This window comes from Leptinotarsa decemlineata, unplaced genomic scaffold (genome assembly GCF_025532065.1).
Source record: "Leptinotarsa decemlineata unplaced genomic scaffold, Ldec_3_MD MMD2_tig00026307_RagTag_RagTag, whole genome shotgun sequence".
NCBI lineage: Eukaryota > Metazoa > Arthropoda > Insecta > Coleoptera > Chrysomelidae > Leptinotarsa > Leptinotarsa decemlineata.
Window position 1 is genome coordinate 10,870,651 of NW_027412681.1, and position 20,528 is coordinate 10,891,178.

A 20,528-nucleotide genomic window follows, 5' to 3' on the forward strand; every position below is an offset into this window, starting at 1 on the left:
CATTTAATGAATTGATGGATGTAGGCTGTTACTATGTGATAGGAAATCATCATGAAAAATGAGAATTAAAACTTACTGTGTTTTTATACCACTTGTATTTGTAACTAACGTTTCTGCAGTTTCATCCTATAAGGTATAAAAATATAGAAAGTTTTAATTCTCGTGATTATTTCGCGAAAAATATTCATTTTTCATTGCTTAATAGAAAATTGTAAAAAAATGTTTTTTGGGAAAAATAAACATTAAATGATGAAAAATTTGCCCATTCAATATCTTGATCCTATAATTTATATGTAAATGTTTTTATAATATAAGGAGTATCTTCAGAAATATCAGATATTGAGGAACTATGGAAAAAATATTTGTTTGAAGGAGATGAAGACGCCAACTTGTTCTTGAAACGCGCTTTGCGAAAAGGATTTCAGTTCTGGTGTTTGTTAAAAGTGCTTGTTTTGGATTGTAATTATATTTCTATCATAACAGACTCTATATGATGGAAATACAATACCTTTGTACCTACTTGTAGGTATTTTCATATGAGTGCGTGTGTGAGGTCTTTGAAATCAATAAAGTTCATTAAATTAATGAATGTAGCTGTTCCTAGGTGATAGGAGATCATGAAAAATTAGAAATAAAACTTCCAATGTATTTGTAACTAACATTAGTTGCAAATACAAATGGTATTCAACATTCAATTCAGTTGTTTTAAAAACTTCAACTTTGGAATCTAAGAAAAGAATATTTGAATGGATTGAAAAAAACATGTTCCGGGCATTTACCTCTTTGAGAAGAATTAAACAAAGTTTCGGCAACACCGCTGTTGGTTGGGAATAGAGATCAACGCGGTTGAATGTTAGTAAATACTTCAAAGAGTTATCACTGAATGGAGTGTGAAACCAAAAATTATAGATAAGATACGCGCCGATGTATTGGCGTATTGGAAATTGGGAATTTTATGGTGTTAGAAACCTTCCTTTGAATTGCTTCTCATACTCCTTAATCCTATCCTAGTTTGCAACAGTATTCTTTCCTTAAGCAGTTGGAATTAAAAAGTTGTCTCAATCATAAGTTTATTTAATCATTACTGAGTTGGTAATCGGTATATTCTGTGTCTGAGTTTATCATATCCATTATAACAGAACGATATTTTGGTCCTTCGAGCTGGATTGGTGGTAACAAAAACTTAGGTGACAGGTGATTCAGCATAAAATTGAATTACATTCAAGTAAAAATATTGACTAGGTTTGCATATTCTAGTTTCCTAAAAGATTGTGTTTGGAATTATGTTCCGTAATGGACATGATAAACAAAGAATACATCGAATAACTCGGTGGTGAATTATTGAACTCGTCTTGGTTATTTTGGTTCCAACTGCTCAAGGAAAAAATACTGTTGCAAACAAGGAGAGGATCAAGGTGTATTAGGAGAAGCAGTTTAAAGAAACGTCTTTGATCACCATAACAATTTCTAATATGAAAAATCATCGGCGCGTACCTTCTCTATAATTTTCCGTTTCACACTCTGTTCAGTGATCGACTTTAAAATAGTAACCTTCAACTGTATTCCAAACCCACAGCGGTGTTGCCGAAACTTAATTTAATTTTTCCCAAATATGTAAATGTTCCAACAATATAATCAATATTGAAAAAGAAGGAATAAACATTGAGTATAAAATGTAAAGTATAAGAATGGTAATCATGAGAAAAAATTATAGTGATCTAAAACTTCCATAAGTGTCTATAATATACAAACAATAAAGACCATGATGAAACATCAAAAATTCTATTTGAGCGCATCGACTCTGTCACCAGTGAACCTGTTAAATAATTAATTTTATCATTTCTACAAGATAGGTATATTTCAATCGGTCACAACGATAAAAATAAAAACATCAAAAATTAATTGGCGCTCCGGGGCGACTTCATTGATTCCAGTGGCGCATTTGCTTTTTCAGCTGCAGGAAAAACCTGCAGCACCACATTATCTGAAGATCTTGATCTGCAAATGTCCTCTCTCTCATAAAACAAAATGAAGGGTGTCTCCAGAGGCTCCAATACATCGACAAAACACTTCGTGACACGACTATCGTCAAACTTAAACCAGTCCGTTTCGTCTTTGACCAAGGCGTAATAATGACAAAATTCAACGCCAGAACCACAGTGAACAATGACTGCATGAATATTATAATAGTGGTCTGCTAGATTGAAATGTTCATCTATTTCAAACTTTCGAAAGAGTTTCTTGCTTCTGTCAGAGGTTGAGTCTTATTTGAAGATCATCAGTGTTATTATTAGATTGACTGGTGCCTCAGATATACTTGTTTCCTTATAACAGTCAGTTAGTTTGATAATACAGTCGATCATCACCTGTTAAAAATTCCATTTTCAGATGATTCAACAATAAACTTCGCACGGACTGGTTATTAGTCATATTAGGAAACGCTAGATGAAGTTCCAGAAATTCACATCACTTTTCACTACCTCTTGAACATATACCACAAAGTAAACAAGTGAGGATTTTTCCAGCAAAAGATTTACAAACACAAGACGAGATGGGCTGTGCAGAATCATTCAGTCTAGAGCGGTCAGGAGTATTGATTTTGCTATTGTTTTGCTCATGAAGAGTATTCAACAAGAACCCCAAGAATTCGGAACAATCCTCTTGTTGTCCTAACGAGTATCTAGTGGACTTCAAAGACTCCAGGAAATCGGTTGGAGGGAAAGAAGATACATTCTTACGAAACTGCAGCTGCATAACTACCTAAGTTTATCACTGTAGAAAGAAGGAGATGAAAATGTATTGGAAATTCATCGAAGAATTATCATTTTATGTAGCCATTCTAAATTATTTGAAGCTACTGTTTATAAACAATTAGTGGCTTTTTTTACATCTAATAAACTGTTTTCAGACTTCCAGCATGGCTTCTTCGATACTCCAATATGAAAATTGTTCATGTTGTAGATACACTTTATAAGTTAGTGGTTGCTTTGGGATTTTTTATTAACTTCACCAAAGCCTTTGATTGCGAATGAACTTGAGAGATATGGAGTACAAGGGGACTGGACTGGTTTACCACTTACCTTTCCGAAATCTAACAGCAAGTCACAAATATGTTACCTTTGGCATTAAAACTGTCATTGCAGGAGTGCCCAAAAAAAATAATATTTACTTGTAGGAAAATTTCTCTGTGGGTCGAATAAATAAGTTAGTTGTCATTAATAGAAAAACCACCTGGAGCACATCAATGTAACAGTGTTGTCCGATAAAGTTACTATTAACTGTACAAACAGAAATGTTTGGTTAACCCAGTAGATCATTGTCTCAAATGGTCAGTCTATACTAGATCTGTTCAAAAATTGAAGTGAAGAAAAGAGAATTGAAACTTTCTACATTTATACATTAAATTTTAATATACATTAAAGTTAAATGTATAAGTTTGAAAAAGTCCTTATAGGACAAAACTGCAGTAACGTTAGTTACAAATAAAAGTGGTAAAAAATATAGAAAGTTTCAATCCTCTTTTCTTCATTATGATTTCCTACCACGTAGTAACGGCTACCTACATCCATCAGTTTATTGAAAATTGAGGTGAATTTTAATTATTATCAAAAAATATTTACTTATTCATCATTGTTCCCTTCAAAGTAGTCTTTCTCAGATATAACACACTTGTGCCAGCTATTGGTATGTCCTTGAGTAGACTTAGTGATTTGGTTTTTTATGTCGCCAACCATCGCAAAACGCCGTCCTTTCATGAGTATCTTCGGAACAGGAAAAAGTCGCAGGGGGACAAATCAGATGAATACGATGGCCGAGGTATTATTGCGGTGTTGTTTTTGACAAAAAATAGTGTTATGAAATAGTTTCAGTTGACACGTCAAGAATAGTACTTCAACCACGCCACTGAAGATGACTGCCGCAGTTGAAAAGTTTGGAGATTATAACTAAAAAGGACCCCTGCAAAACTCAATAGCCAATCAAAACATTGACACCAGCCATTAAAGCCTACAATTCTATATAATTAATAGACTAGTTAGTGTTAATATAGTCTGGATGAATCCATGCTGTTCTCTAATATAGGATAAAAATATTTGAATTGTGTTACAGCTCATCAAATATCAACAATATCCAGAACAAGCATTTATTATTGACAATTTTAATTGTACAATAAGCACACGTAAAATATTCTTTGTTTCATGGTTGTGGGTTCTCAAAAAAAAATGGAAATGGTTGATTTATTATAAAGTATCTCAAAATTTGAATTGAAGGGATTACATTTTTTTGGAGTGATTAATTTTTGGGAAAGAAAGTTCTTGGCTTTCTTCTACTCCATCTTGATACAAAAAAAATGTGAGAATCTTCCAAAGAAAGGAAGGAAATAATCAATAAGAAAATAAGTAACTCTGTACACGGACATGTAGATCATGCAAAGAAGTAACTTTCAGACACAAACTGGAAGAAAGCCCTCCTGAAACAGCTACTTTCATATGAACATTGAATAACACGAAAGAAAAAAATCTTTCATAACAAATACTTTTATATGAACACTGAATTATACAGAACACACAGTGTTCATATAAAAGTATTTGTTTCGAAAGAATTTTTTCTTTCGTATAATTCAATGTTTATATGAAAGTAGCTGTTTCAGGACGGCTTTCTTCCAGTTTGTGTCTGAAAGTTATTCTTTGCATGATCTACATGTGCTTGTATAGAGTTTACTTATTTTCAAATTGATTACTTCCTTTCTTTGGAAGATTCCCACATTTTTTTTGGATCAAGATGGAGTAGTAGAAAGCCAAAAACTTTTTTTCTCAAAAATATTTCAAAATGTTATTGCTTCAATTTTTCATCTATTTGTTATTGTGGCCAATATCAAGGACCAACTCCAAAGCAATTCAAATTAGTTTCATTAATAATTAACACAAGAAGTAGTGGTATTCAAAAGTATTGAGTCTCTTCATTTATGAATTATGTATATTTTGTACTTGTAAATAATTTTCATATTGTATATATTTTTACGCTATATGAAATGCAATTCACTTATTGGCTATTGTTTTTTTACTTGTCTGTAATAAAAAGTCAAGAAAATAACGTTCTTTCCAACAAAATTGCTCAACATTTGCCAGTTACTTCATAATGATTATTTCAATTCCCCAGATCTACTAAGATCTTGAATGAAAAAAAAAGCAACATATTAAAAATAACCTTTAATGCTTAAAAGTTACTCAACATTTAGGCATCTGCAATGGTAACTTCAACTTCTACACCAGGTTCAATGTTGATGGAAGTTATCTGCTTCACGATTTCAGATGGTGAATGCAAGTCTATGACTCTCTTGTGGATACGCATCTGGAATCTGTCCCAAGTTTTTGAACCTTCTCCACAAGGTGTTTTACGTGTAGTGATGCGCAAAATCTTGGTGGGCATACGTACTGGTCCCTTTACTTTCAGCTTTTGCTTTTTGGCTGCATCGATGAGATCAGAACAAACTTTCTCCAAGGAGCGAACATTACGTGAAGTTAAAGTTATCCTAATGTGGTGGATTGGAGCAATGTCTTGTCCAGGTTTTTCTGGATTGACTTCTTTTGTGGATGTCTATAAACAAAAAATGAACTGTTCATTCGAAAACGAGTCTTGATTGTAGATGTGATGTGCCAACTTTTTCGGAGTCATCAGGAAATGACAGTCTAAAAAACACCACATTTATAACTCTTTGTTGTTTATATGTAGTGGTTTATATTCTGAACTACCTTACTTCATATATAGAAAAAATATAACCACCACCATGTTTGAATCAAGATTTTGTAGCATTTTACTTTTAAAAACTATACTTTATCGACAGCGCAATATATAACCTTTAACAAGGTTCTGAAGTGATAACTGATCAAAAGAACGATTTCCGTGTTCCCTTATAGCCATGCAGATGGATAAATCACAAGCTGAACTTAATGATACAAACAAGATATGAAAGTATTACTATCTGATTCAAAATCTAAAGTGGATATTTGTGAGAATAGCACTGAAGAAACTTAAAAAGGCATTATAAAAAATTATTAATATAGAACATTATCAACAGTCCAAAGTGAAAAATGCCATTAATTTTTCACTGACGATAATAGGTACGGTTAAGGCTCCTAAGCTGGCATCAAATAATGCTGATAAATCAACCTTCATTTTATTCAAATTGTTCATAAATGATTAAAAAGACTGATTTAACCACCAGTGATTGTTTTACAACTGGTTTTCTGAAGTTGAAAGAACACGTGTGCTTTAACCTCAATTATTTTTATGTTGCTGGTAAATCGATTTCAAATGTTTTCCTAAATAGGAATAAAGAAATATCAAATACATACCATTTCGATTACTATGGTAGGTCGAGATAATCAAATTTCTTAAGAAAGAATTGATCAGCGCTGAACCTTCCGTCACAAGTAGAGCACAAACAGAGGAAGAGAGGTGCGCGAGAAAGTACAAAATCCAGTTTTTCTTTTTAAAGTAGTGGGCGACATCTAGGCTAGTTAATTCGAAAGTCAAACTCGGGGAAAATGGTGATCCCAAGAGTTCGTAGTCAAGAACATTCGAATATTAAGTGTATAATTCATTTAGGGTTATACTCCTGTGCACTGTAGTCAATGGGCATCTCAAAATTGAGTCAAAAAGGAAAGAGGAAGATAAAGGAATGATCGCACGGTAATTCTATGGCTGGAAAAATGCAACCTATCAGAAGATCGGCAAATATAAAAAATAAACCCTTCTAACAATATACCAGTTTTTCGGTGTGAATATTGCGAAATCATCCAATTCTAATTTTTTGTTCATTGCAGAGTATACCAAAATGATAAAGTGAAGTAATAATAAAAAAGTAATGAGAAATAATCTTTTAATTATGCTAACTCTCCCTGTCGTCAGATGTGCAATATATATTATGAGGCTCCGAATTCAATGCACTTGTTTGTAGGCACACAGTTACAAGCCTAATAGAATTTTTGGATTCCTCAGTTTTTCTATATAATATTATATGGTCAGCATTTATCACTTCCTCCCCTTTCATACACACATCTGAAATTTTCATTCCTTCTCACGTACTGCTATGTATTTGATTATACTCAGCTGTAAACTTGCAATTATCCTTCTGAATCTGTTATAATCTCATGTATTCGTTTATGGTTCTCATTTATGCCACCATAGCGCTGGCATCTAATTCTGAAACAATTTAGGAATTGTCAGAAGAAGGAACTTCTTTGTTTGGTCAATTTTCTATAACTTGTGCCTGAATTCCGTGGTTAAGTACAATATAAATTTCATAGCTCGTAAGCGTTTCAGCGTTTTCAAAATTGGCGACACTGACATTTCACGTACAATTTTGGGAAGAAGATTTGTAAATACCTAATTTTGAATTTCACTGTCAACCTTATCTTGTGCATAGCATGCACTTCAATTCAACACAATAAATTCATTGATAGTTGGCACTGTCAGTATTGTATTATAGTAACAGCATGGAGAATAGTAAATTGAAATTTCACAGATCTTCAAGAAGTGAAATTTCAGGTTTTTCAATTCCAATCATTGTAATTACATGTCTTCTTCTTTTTTATATTGTATGCAGTGCTGCCGCAACGTCAATTCAAAAAGTATCGAAATTTACAAGAAAATAGTACCCAAAATGTACCGCGCAAGACTAGATATGGCACATGCGCATAAGTCATTTCAGACCAAATGCCAGTATTGCCAAACGAAACTAAGAAATGTTCCTTAAGAGAAAGATCATAATTAGAACATTTGATAAAAATGTTTCTTTTTCCTTCTGCAAATTGCTCTTTCACGATTGCAAATGTGTTTTGTTTTAATTAGGTTTCTGTCACAATAGAATGAACAATACTAAATACGTTTTCAAGTAGCTACATTCGAGAATTCCTGTGGATATGATTTTCAAATCGGAAGAAATATATTTGATAATTTTCCTCTTCCGAATATTTGAAATTTCTGACACGGTTCCACAAAGTTCTGTTTCTGTGTGATAGTGAAAATGAAAGGCAAAAAAATATTCTGGAACTGAAAATCTTTTATTTGTACCTTCATCACAAAAATAAATAAAAACAATCATAAAATCTTTCAAATGAACAACGCGGAAGATTATGCTCTGATAAAAACATGCATAACTTCAGTTCACTTTCTTGCACAGATGTACCCAGCTTTGTTGAAGGAAGGTTTTCCATTACAACTTGAATATTTTGGGATCTTTTCAAAAAACTCATCTTGGCTATATGCTTTCTAGTCTTGCTGTGACGAACAATGTGACTCTTACTTCCCTCTAAAATGAGATTGCATGATTTGCAGTATGGTTTACTTTATTTGTCAACCACTCTGAGAACTCCTTGAAAGTAGTAATATATTAATCTTCTAAATACACGTTTTTTATTTTTACTCACATCATCCCATTTGAAATTAAACTTATAAGTTCTTTTATACTTCTTTTTATGGAATTATACTTCTCTATCCCCAGAATTATTTTCCAGATCTTTGATTTTCAAACTCAAGAATTGGAATATTTCCATTTTCTTCTTTTGAATTTGGAGTGTTTCGAGCCAATGCTATCAGGTACCTAATAATAAACAAAGGGATACATATTTCAAGTTAATTTCTAGTCAATTTTATTTTTACCTGTCCATATTCCTATTTATTTTGACAAAACAATAAAACCAATTTCTCAAAGGTGAGGTGTGAGGTTAAAAGTTAAAACTGCTGTTCTGCTGACTGACTGACAGATGACAGAACCACAGTTCACAGACACAACACAGAACACAGGATTAAATAATGCAGAGTTATGATGATAGCTCGCAATTTTGACACAAGTACGGTATTTGCTGATCTGGAACTTGAATCACGGAATTGCATTGTTGCCACACATATTGTTGTTATTTTTTATTGTACTCGATGGGAGTCAACGTGAAAATGTAAAAAAATTGGGATTATAGTAAATAGTACCGAATAGTCTACATATTGATCAGGGTAGTACCTTCGTATCAAAATCATGGAATAGTACCGAATGCGGTACAATAGTACCTTAACGGCAGCACTGATTGTATGTCAAATATCAGTATAGCCAATAATGAAATGACTGAAACTGACCGAAACCATTTTTATGTGAACATGGTCAATTCCTTATATACAATAAAGGCTTTATCGCCTTCAACCGCAGGGTTGCCAAATCGTCTAGCTCGATTTCCTTTGTTGAAATTTGAACATCCACAAATTTAGGACCTTTCTAAAAACGATATATTTTTCGCAACAGATTGTGATTTTTACATTTTTCCTTCTTTCAACCTTGATTATCAGCAGTCAAATTCTATTGACAGATGTTCTAATGTTCAACACAAACATGAGAGACGGCTCCTGTCTCTATGTGCTTTTTCGGCATTTCTAGAGATAAAGAGGCAACAACAAAGTCATAAATACTCCATGGGTCCGTGCTTATGTTCCAATTTTGAATTTAAAATTAAATAAATTGATGGATGTAGCCGTTACTACGTGGTATGAGATCATCAATAAATGGGAAATAAAACTTCTTATATTTTATACTACGTGTATTTGTAACTAACGTTACTGCAGTTTTGTCCTATGGAGACATTTTCAAATAAATACAATGAACTGAATTAATTAACAATGTACCTTCACATATACAACCACTCGGTAATGACAGATGATCCTTAATGACTTTATTACCTGAATTTTGTTTACGTGAGACAATGATGGTACCTAATTAGAAAACCGGCGAGCCTATCCAATAAGTAAAAAATAGTGAGATAATTTTGAATATATCATTCAAACATCTCGAACATTTAAGGCCAACTTCGAAGTAACTGATAATTTTCTCATCTGGAGATAAATCTACACAATTTTATGAACTGCAGATTAAATATGGCAACGTTCCAATCGGTAAATATAGTGGTCAGTTTTTTTATACTGACAGTAATCAGTAATGTCAGTTCTGTAATATTGTACTATCAAAACGTCATAGTTGAATGTGACTTCTATAATCATTGTTTGTGTAGTTTGAACTTAATTTCGTGTTTTTTTCTGTTTAAATGTGCATTTAGTGTATTTCCTTAGCAGTGACTAAGAAATACACACCACAGTTTGGAATGGATATGAAGCCAAAAGCACCTAAAGAAAAACGCAGGTCAGTTCAATTTTATTCTATGATTTTTGGCTACAATCGTTCAATTTGATAATAGGGGTTGGATAAGTTTTAGAACATCATTAGGGACCATGAAGTATTACACAATTCTTGGATAGTTTGCGTTGTACTGTCTCCATAATGGTGGATTCTTTTGAGGTTGGACTTGTTGTTTTGATTTCTAACCTACTTTCTAAGCTAGAATGCTTACACGATGCCTAGCTAATTGAACTATCGGTTCAATAAACAATACGATTATAAAATTTCAAAGTATTTGTGTTTATGATTCTCCAACTGGTTGATGAATTTTGTATCAAACAGTTACTTCAGGTAATTTCTCGATGAAAATGCCCATCGTTTTGATGAAAAATGACATCTACTTCTATTAGGATAATTTGAGACTTAAGATTAAATAGTCCCTTCTCAGGCATTTCCTGATCTACTGAATCTATGCTCATTTAATTTTAAAATACATTTCAAGTAGCTTCACCAAACAATATAAATGTGTGTATACATATTCAATGCTTGATATACCCAATTTTACAATTTGAAGTACCTACATTTCAAGCACCTGATTTTTACCTAAGTTTGTAATGACCTGTAATGTACCTGAGCTTATGGGGGAGTTATTCAACCTTAATTGATCATTCAGCAAATTACTCGAATTCCTGAATCTTTCGATTTCTAAACATTCTAGAAGATTGAGTTTCAAACTCTTCTCTTCTAAATGTAACACGTCGTATTCAAGATTGACCTCATGTCCTTCTGCTAAAAGGTGGTTTGCAAATGTGGAATTAGTTTTTCTATTTACAAAACTACTTCTATGCTCTTCAAATCTTTGGGAAAATTTTCTCCCTGTTTGGCCAATATATAGTTTTGGGCAAGAGCCACAAGTCAGCTTATATACTCCTGATCTATCCAACACCAAAGTTTTGTCTTTATTGTTTTCAATAAATTTACTTAGACTATTATTCGTTCTCTAAGCTACGTTTACGCATTCTTTCTTCAAAAATCAGGCAGTATTATTGGTTGCCTCTCTATATATATCATTCAAGAAAGTATGACAATTTCAATTGAGTTCGTATAACTTGAGTAAGTATTTTGAATGGATGGATAACTGAATATATCAGAAATAGTATAACGATCATAAGTAAACAAAACAACAGCAAAGCAACTCATTGTTCAATTGAATTATTCACAAATATTTTCAAGAAAGGCTTCCTAAAAAAATATTTTCCAAAAAATACCAAATTTTGACACTTATACACGGATTATCTATTCAGTTCTCACATATATGGTGAATGTAGAAATAACAAAGCTACATGAATTGTTTGAAATATCAAAACCAATGATGAAGATTTTGCTTGTTATTGAAAGTGTCATACAAATGATAAAATTCACTCAAATAGTCACGAAATTCTTTTCTATGAGGTTTTTTTTCATCCCAATAGAAAAAGTAGCTTACAGTAATTCAATAAAAATCAATTACTCTATTTTGAGCGAGATTTTGAGGATTATATGCTTTTCTCTATGAATTTTTGTAGAAAAATATGTTGCAAATGTAGAAGTATTCTTCATCTCATAAAACTGCATAAAATTTAGAATATTTTTGTTAGTTATTCAAGATTAATAGTGAAACAGCTCAACATTCATCTGATGTGTATTTCAATTCTCTAACACTGTTTTATTTTTTGAAATCGAATCAACTGTTTCTGAGTAATTTGTAGTTTTATATTCATTTTGAGAATCTGAAACAAATATCATAATTTCAAGATAAAATGTAATCAAAACAAACTTCACTTTATCTCCTCAACTGTTCATCATTCACTTCCTGACAATAATGAAGACTGTTTAGAAATGATATCATTTTTCATATTATAAAATGTTTCTGGGGTAATTTCGTCAGGAGCACCTACCATTCTATCCAAGAGCTCAGAAATAGATTTCGGTAGTGCAACGTATACTTAATACTTTTAGGTGATCTAGCTCGCCATTTTAAGTAGCCATGTTTACCTATCCATAGATTTGTTCATTTGTTATACAGCCTATTTCGAACCAACCTGTTGTAATGAGGAAGTACTACTTTATCTTGCTGAAACGTAACATCAGTTGAAAACATGTTTGGGTTTGTCGAAGGGTTTGCCACTTGTCCAAACCGGTAGATGGGCAAATGTGTTCCCTAATATGGCCCACGAAATTACCTGATATGACACCTCTAGATGTTTGTGGATAGGAAAGAGGTGCTTGCAACAAAATTACCATGGGAACGTTTCATAATGTATGACAGGAATTTGTAAGCAGACTTCATTATTGTCGGGAAGTGAATGATGAACATTTACTGGAATGAACTGGAGTAGGTTTTCAATAAATTTTGTATTGAAAGAATGGTATTTATAGTTTGTTAGCAGATTCTATAAACCTAATATAAAACTGATCATTACCCAGAAATGGCTGATCCAGTTCCTAAAAATAAAACTGTGTTGGATAGGAAATTCAAATACCCAACAAATGAGGTATCACTTTCCATTTAAAAAAAGTTCGTAGCGCCCTCATGGTGACGACCATTATCTTTTTTATCAATAAGTACTGAAAATAAGGCTTTGTAAAGTACATTTTGTCTAACTTTGATATATTGTCCGGTTCAAAAGTTGAGAGGGGGGCTTTTTATATAAAATTTCACTTAGGTAGGTATAAGTGAAATTCCAGTCTTATTAATGCAAGAAAAAGTTGGAGATGAAGTAAAAGTGTATATTACATACCAGCATGTTAGCAGTTTCAACAACTGTCCTTTAATTATCATGTCTGATGTTATTTAGAATAAGTATCTATTACATTTTATATTTGCACAAATATTTATGGAATTAACTGGAAATTACTGAATATATCAAACTATGAATTTTATTTGTTGATATTTCAATTATTCTGAATAAACATTTTAATTTTCAATTAATGAGTGGAGCACTCATTTATTAAGACTGTAGGCAATCTTTGAAAATCTTGCTTTTTTGTTCAATTTTTCAGGGCAATTCATAAATTAAATATTGCCCGGTAAATTGCCAGAAAAAATAGACTTTCAACACAAATAAAAATAGTATTGTTCAAAAGTTTATTTTCTATGGAGGATATTATAATGGATAACTATATGTAGACCAGTTCTTCGTGGAATATACTTTGAATTTACACATTAACTTATCGAGCTGAACTAAAAAGATTGCCATTTCTATTCCTCTATAAAGTTCTCCATTACAATTTTCATATTTTTTCAGATTGTCAAAGCTGAAAATATCTAGAGAAGGCCAATCGAAATAGAAAAATAGTATGTTATTCAACGAGCAAGAGATGCCGGCCTTATTCAAAATAAGATTCATATCAAAATAATATTGAAAGGTTATTCCGAATAAGAATAATATCATTAAATTCAATAACAAGAAAAAACGGAAAAAATCATTGAAAAATATTCTCTGTTATTGTTATTTTATCTAGTTTCAATTAGTTCGAAAATTGCATGGTAAAAAAATAAAAAACTACCATCCGTCAGTGGGATTTGTACCCATAACTTTCAATCTGCTCTTATTTTGTTAATTGAACTTTTGGAAGATATCAATTTCTTCACTACAGCACAAACTTCTGCTGGAGGACACTCATTTTTAGTTTTCGAACCATGTTTTTATTTTTGTTTTTCGTTACAAAGTATACGTTTTATATTTCGTGATTATATTCATATTATTGTTGAATTGGCCGCGGTGGTAGTGTGCCCGAACCACGATCGGTGGGCCGTGGGTTTGATTCTCGCCTCGACCAGATATTTTTCTCGAGATAATTTATCTGGTTGAAGCTGGAATGATTCTGCAACCGTGTTAGGAATCACACGTTAAAGGGTAAGGCTTCGTTAGTCCTTAGCTCGCACAAGTTTCTCAACTTCTGAGAGTTGTTCGTATGGGGGCGATAGCTGATTAACGGAAATTAACAGATTTTAAACAGATTTTTTAAACATATAAGAACATATTCTAAAGCAAGTAAATTCCCAAGGATTACTTGAAATCTATATCTATACTATCTATACTATCTATACTGATATTATAAATGTGATAGTTTGTGAGGATGGACAAATGTATGTATGTATGTTAACGCCTAAACGACTGAACGGATTTAGATGAAACTTATATACAGCTTATACATCAGAATAAAATATAGACTAGTATTTACAAAGGTTTTGTGTAATTTTGGTCATAATGAACGAAAGCGATTTTTTGTGGAGAAAAATCAGTTTTTTATTAACATTTTTTTTGGGTATTTTCACCTTCCACAATCCGAAAAATATGATCATATAGTATAACGATAAGTATTAAGCCAGTCTTGAAAGTTCTTGCTCCCTGAGAGCTGTCTTGGCGTGCGCTGCCTTTACCGTTGGAGTTAAGGTGCGTATTCACCAAAAAAGCGAACACGAGCGAGCATTCGTGTATGTTTGCTCGTGTTCGCTCGAGTTTGCTCGACATATTGATGTCTCGTCCACACCAGAGCGAATATCTGCAAGTTCGTAGTCGTAGTTGATCCATCTACTTTGTGCAAGCAGGACGTGCGCGGTAAATATGTCTAAAGGTGCGTATTCACCAAAAAAGCGAGCACGAGCGAGCATTAGCGAGCATTCGTGTATGTTTGCTCGTGTCCGCTTATTATTGATTATTGATGCAGAATGCTCGTGTATGTTTGCTCGTGTTCGCTCATGTTCGCTTGTGTTTGCTCGACATATTGATGTCTCGTCCACACCAGAGCGAATATCTTCAAGTTCGTAGTCGAAGTTGACCCATACTTTGTGCGAGCAGTGCGTGCGCGGTAAATATGTCTGAAGATGCGTATTCACCAAAAAAGCGAGCACGAGCGAGCATGAGCGAGCATTCGTGTATGTTTGCTCGTGTTCGCTCATTATTGATTATTGATGAACGCGCACGCGAGCAGTGTGTGCGCGGTATAATAGGGGAGCCCAAGCGGGGATTTCGGGATTTACAGAAGCGCGGCAGATCAATATACAGGGGGATACCTTGTACTCGGTTAAGTACCTCCACCAAATATGAGCCCCATATATAAGGCCGCTCGTGAAGGATAAAGGGTCAGATTATTAAAAAACATTGATCATCAGAAATTCTCGAACGCGTCAGATTAAGGTAGGGTGAGTTAATTACATGCTAAAAAGTGTATATTCCAGTAATCTAACAATTTGAGAGTGACGTAAAGAAAGGGGAGGGCAGCAAAGTTGTAAAAAAACATCATCTCGACATTCCCGAGCGTAGCTAATTTTTTTTATTTTGAAGAAAATAATTCAAGAATATTGAAAAATATATAATCTGACGATTTCCGCAAGCCGAAATAACGAAAATTCGTCGATAAAGTTTAATGCGTTCAACTGTGTGATACCTATATTTTCCTCTCCAAGTTTCTATTCCTCTATTCTCTATTCACTTTTTCTCTATCTATTACTCTCTCACTCCGTTCCCACTCTGAATTCTGTTGCCATGACGCCATCACAGCTGATCACAGGGACTCGTTCGTGATGAAGATGAAGATGAAGATGATGATTCATTAATCAATTAATTGATGGATGTAGCCGTTACTACGTGGTAGGAAATCATAATGAAGAAAAGAGAACTGAAACTTTCTATGTTTTTTACCTCTTTTATTTGTAACTAACGTTACTGCCGTTTCGTCCTATAAGGACAGTTTCAAACTTATATTATGTATAAGTAACTGCAGTAACGTTAGTTACAAATAAAAGTGGTAAAAAAACATAAAAAGTTTCATTTCTCTTTTCTCCATTGATTAATCAATTGATTATAAAAATTAGATTTTTTTGAGCATTTTTTAAAAATAAGCTGAGCTTTTCAAATAATTAAGTTCAATGATTAAAAAAAAAAAATTAAAAATATTTTTTTGTCAGATTAGGCGAATCCTTTTAGATAATCGTCAGATTATGAGACAGCACCTCCAAAACATAAAGATGAACCATATATATCTCAATCTGACTGCTTGAGTATTTCAAAATGACGATTTTTTTTGCACATTATAATGGCCGCGAGTTTGCGTCAGATCGAAATCGTCAGATTATTGTATGAGAGCTTTTTTTTAGTGCACTTAACACCCCCTTAGAAAATCTGACGCGTTCGATTAATTAACATACCAACATTATTAAAAATATGTAGGACATTGATGGTATCAATATCTGACGCGCTCGAGTATGTCCATGCAACAGTTTTTTTTTACATATTTAATAATCTATAGCAGCTTTCCCCACCGATGAAAAGGTATATATTATATAACATTTTTTTCTTCTTATCATCTTAACTTTGCAAAATAGGTCTCTATGACGCTCGAGTAAATCCCCATTTTGCATCGTGGGCTCCCCTGCTATAAATATGTCTGAGAGTGCGTATTCACCAAAAAAGCGAGCATGAGCGAGCATGCTCGTGCTCGCTTTTTTGCGAGCATTCGTGGATATTTGCTCGTGTTCGCTCATTATTGATTATTGATGCAGAATGCTCGTTCACTCTTGTTCGCTCTTGTTCGCTCGTGCTCGCTTTTTTGGTGAATACGCTCCTTTATATGAAGATAATGTATCATAAGATTGTTTATCTTAAATGGTACTAAATAAAAGTCCGCGATAGCATACATCTATCTCTTATATGGGAGCTACTATATAGAAAATACTGAGCCAAAAATACAATTGAATTGGATAATTTTTTTACAATGCCCATTTTAGAATACCTGTCAAATTCTTATAAAAATTGATACAATTGTCGTTTTAAGTTTTTAATATAGGTAAACTTTGTCTTTTACACTAAGTAATTTGGGCGACTCGTTCAAAAGTTATGATAAGATTAACTTGACGTGAGTCTTTGCGCGTCGGCTCTACTGTAAGACGACGGGAGACGCTACGCGGAGGTAGAGAGGCGATCTAAGCAATGAAGCGCTATTACCGAGAACGCGACGTTGACGGTTGTGTTAGTTTTGCGAATTTCTTTATAGGTAACATAATTCGATTCTCGAAGCTATTCATTACTTAGTGCAGCTGGTATATTTTTTAAGTTACTGTATTTTTGAAGTAGAAATATGAGTTTGTTTAAATTGGTCTGTCACGAAATTTAATGTGACAAACCAAATTCTACGCGGGCAACAACTAGTAGAAAATAATTGGAAACCATGATTTTCCATACCGAGAGCGTGTTTATATGTTTTCGTATAAAAAATTATCTCTTCTTTTGGGGAGGGGATACTTTTCAACAGTATTTGTGTCATTTATAACTAGTTTTTCACTCGTTTTTTCATTAAATTATTTAAAAAAATACTCAACTGGTAATTCCATTTTAATTGTTTTTCAGTTGTATTTTTTTTGGAAAAAATATGAAATCATTTACAATTCGTAACACTGAGCTGTATTTTTTTGCTGAATCTGAAATTTTAATAATGTGACTCAAAGAATCAAAAATAAACTTATAAGTAAAAGTCAATTATTTGGTGACACAGAGCGTGACAGTTAATTTGTGAACAAGTAAATTCCATGTGAGTGTGTTTTATCCCCAAAGTATGCACCATATAGGAAACTTATTTATTAAGGGTTTTTCGACAAAAAGTTATTTTTGATAAAAGTTTGTGCATTCCCTAAAACTAAACATGCACCAATAAAATACAGTAAAACATACGTAATATACGAGGAGCCTTCAAATATTTGATTTTGAGACAAGAGTAAAGTACTCTTATTTTGAAACATTTTCGGAAATGTTATTTTAAAAAGTTGTTCAGCATTAAAAAATACATCCCGATTCAAAGTCATGGCCATCCAAGTGAAGTTTTATTTTTTTACCCATTTTTTCAAAATGGGGACTACAAAAAAAATGCTGAAACGATAAATAGACAGCATCCTGTATACTACGGTTTATTTTGAAAGCCTGTGATATTACAAATTACACAACTATGGTGTTAACCACGGTCAATTTTTTTGAAGAGTAAGAAATTTGAGCCAAAACCTATGACCTTGGTCATAGTTGTGTAATTTGTAATATTACAGCCTTTTAAAATGAATCGTTGTATACAAGATGCTGCCTATTTATCGTTTTTAACCATTTAAAAAAATGGTTAAAAAAAAGAAACTTCACTTAGATGACCATGACTTCAAATCTAGATGTATTTTTTAATGCTGAACAACTTTTTCAAGTAACATTCCCTGAGATTTTTCAAAATAAGAGTACTTTACTCCTGTCTCAAAATCAAATATTTGAAGGCCCCTCGTATATTACGTATGTTTTACTGTATATTGTTGGTGCATGTTTAGTTTTAGGGAACGCAAACATTTATCAGGAATGACTTTTTTGTCGAAAAACCTTTAATAAATAAGTTTCCCATAAGGTGTATACTTCGGGGATGACACTGTATGAAAAACGTCACGAACTTTAATAGTGACATTGCATTACTTATTCAATAGATTCATTATCAAACATCAATTTTTGAAAGGGTGGTCTTGATCTTGAATCCGGTTTTATCTATCTTCATTTTTTTTCATTCAGCGATGTTATCTCAAAGGAAGAAAAGTTCTTTCAGAGTCGACCAAATGATTAATGGGGTTCTCAATATACGTTCTTCAACAAAAGTCACACGTTGAACCTTGCCATTGTGTCTTTGAATGTTATGTGACGCACCTCATCTGCGGAGTATTAAGAAATTAAATAAATTACCTGTCCTGTCTAGCCACTTATGAATAGTGGAATTCTTCAACGGTTTATCGGGGAATCGGATTACACGAAGCTGTTGCTAGACGTGAAATTTCGACGCATTTTTTAAGTACCGATTTGTGGGCCCTCATTTGGAATATGCCTATGCCTATCGCAATCCTGCTTCAGACATTAAACAACAATTAGTACAAATGTGTTTGTTTTCTTTATCAAAGGTCTGTTCTAAATTTACTTGGAATGTCCCTCTCGATTTTCTAGTTTCATCAGTCTCTTGTTGTTTATGGTTTGTCACAGCCGCCTGTTTTGTTGATTGACTTCCGATTTTGTTCTTTCGTAAAAATGGACATGAGTGTTTTTGGTTATCAGCCTTTGAATTTGGGGTACGAAGATTATGCATGGGTATATATCAAAAAAATGTGAGTATTTAATTTTAATGGGGAACGGAGTAATGTATAAGAGATCTTCCCTGTTTACATATTCATTTTTCCATAATATTTTATGGTTATTGTCATACGTTTAGAAACCTTGTAGGAAGAACGTATTACACTGAAATAAACTACTCAAAATGAATATAGAGACATCCTTAAAAACCAATAAGTAAAAAAATATGTATTATTTCATTATAAAAACTTCTGGTGTATACTTGTTTTTGTACTTTAAGCTTTTAGAGCAGTGGCATTGATCGAAGTAGGGTATTCAAGGCGTCGTGTAGCCCAAATGCTTAATAAATACCAAATTTACGGCATAGTAAAAAGAGCCCCTTATCCCAATCGACAAAGGCCAACAACCCGCAGATTCTGATAGAACACTTCAAAGTCGCCTTATAGAAGCTACGGGAACGCGAATTTCGAACCAAACGATACGAAACCGACTTCACGGAGTACAACTCCATGCAAGACGACCTGCTAGAGCTCCTAGATTGACTCCATCAGCTCATCGAGGAAATCGTAGAAACTTTTGTCAAGAGCATGTAATGTTCACAGATGAAAAAAATTCATGTTATTCAACAATGACGGACGTGTTCGGGTATGGAGACGTCCAGGTGAACGCTATTTGGATGACTGTGTGCAAGAAATTGTTCCATTTGGAGGTGGATCGATAATGGTATGGGCTGGTATAACTTTGACAGGACACAGGGACCTTGTGGTATTTCGGGAAGAGGGCTGTCCGTTACATAGAGGAGATATTGGAACCTCATGTCGTCCCGTTTGCCCAAAATTTGGGCGCTGGGTTCATTTTACAACAAGATAATGCCAAACCACACGTAGCCAGGGTCGTTAGAAATTTCCTACAGGAGCACAATATTAATGTCATAAGATGGCCAGCTAATAGTCCGGATTTAAATCCCATTGAGCAGCTCTGGGATGAACTGGAAATACGTTTGAAGGATCATCAACCCTTCCGAAATCTGAACCAAGTTGCAGATGCTCGATTTACGATTTACACAACAAATAATTAGAAATTTGGTGGAAAACATGCTTTGTCGTTGTGCCGAACTTCTTAAAGCCAGGGGTGGACGTACTCTTTTATTGTACATTTTTTTAAATTTTTATCTGAAATAAATTTTATTTGTTTTTGACACTCATTTTGTATTTCTTTTTAATCGTATTACCAAACAGCATTTTGAAAACAAT

At 33.3% G+C, this 20,528-nt stretch overlaps 2 protein-coding genes and 1 long non-coding RNA gene across 5 annotated transcripts in view; 1 reads left to right on the top strand and 2 right to left on the bottom strand.

Annotated features, from left to right (window-relative positions):
- Nucleotides 1–5,192: 5,192 nt before the first annotated feature.
- RpS20 (Ribosomal protein S20) lies at nucleotides 5,193–6,514 on the bottom strand. Its single transcript, XM_074180946.1, has 2 exons — nucleotides 6,354–6,514; nucleotides 5,193–5,595 (listed from the first exon to the last, which is right to left on the bottom strand). The coding sequence occupies exons 1-2, from the start codon at nucleotides 6,354–6,356 to the stop codon at nucleotides 5,233–5,235; spliced, it is 366 nt and encodes a 121-aa protein (XP_074037047.1). The 5' UTR covers nucleotides 6,357–6,514; the 3' UTR covers nucleotides 5,193–5,232.
- Nucleotides 6,515–8,050: 1,536 nt separating this feature from the next.
- On the bottom strand, nucleotides 8,051–8,795 carry LOC141485042 (uncharacterized). Of its 2 annotated transcripts, XR_012466980.1 has the most exons (3): nucleotides 8,662–8,773; nucleotides 8,430–8,602; nucleotides 8,051–8,374 (listed from the first exon to the last, which is right to left on the bottom strand). It is a non-coding gene; the product is annotated as an uncharacterized lncRNA (long non-coding RNA). The 2 variants fall into 2 exon arrangements; XR_012466979.1 differs by having other exon boundaries at nucleotides 8,051–8,602; nucleotides 8,662–8,795.
- A 1,174-nt stretch (nucleotides 8,796–9,969) lies between these two features.
- The window catches only part of LOC111508655 (hypoxia-inducible factor 1-alpha), a 268,802-nt gene continuing 258,243 nt past the window's right edge, over nucleotides 9,970–20,528 (top strand). The window contains exon 1 of one of the 2 annotated variants that reach the window (XM_074180950.1): nucleotides 9,970–10,180. In XM_074180950.1, the coding sequence (XP_074037051.1) occupies nucleotides 10,143–10,180 (38 nt within the window). In that variant the 5' untranslated portion in view covers nucleotides 9,970–10,142. Of the gene's footprint in view, nucleotides 10,181–19,218; nucleotides 19,311–20,528 lie in introns of those variants that run through there. The other variant, XM_074180949.1, reaches the window with a different exon arrangement.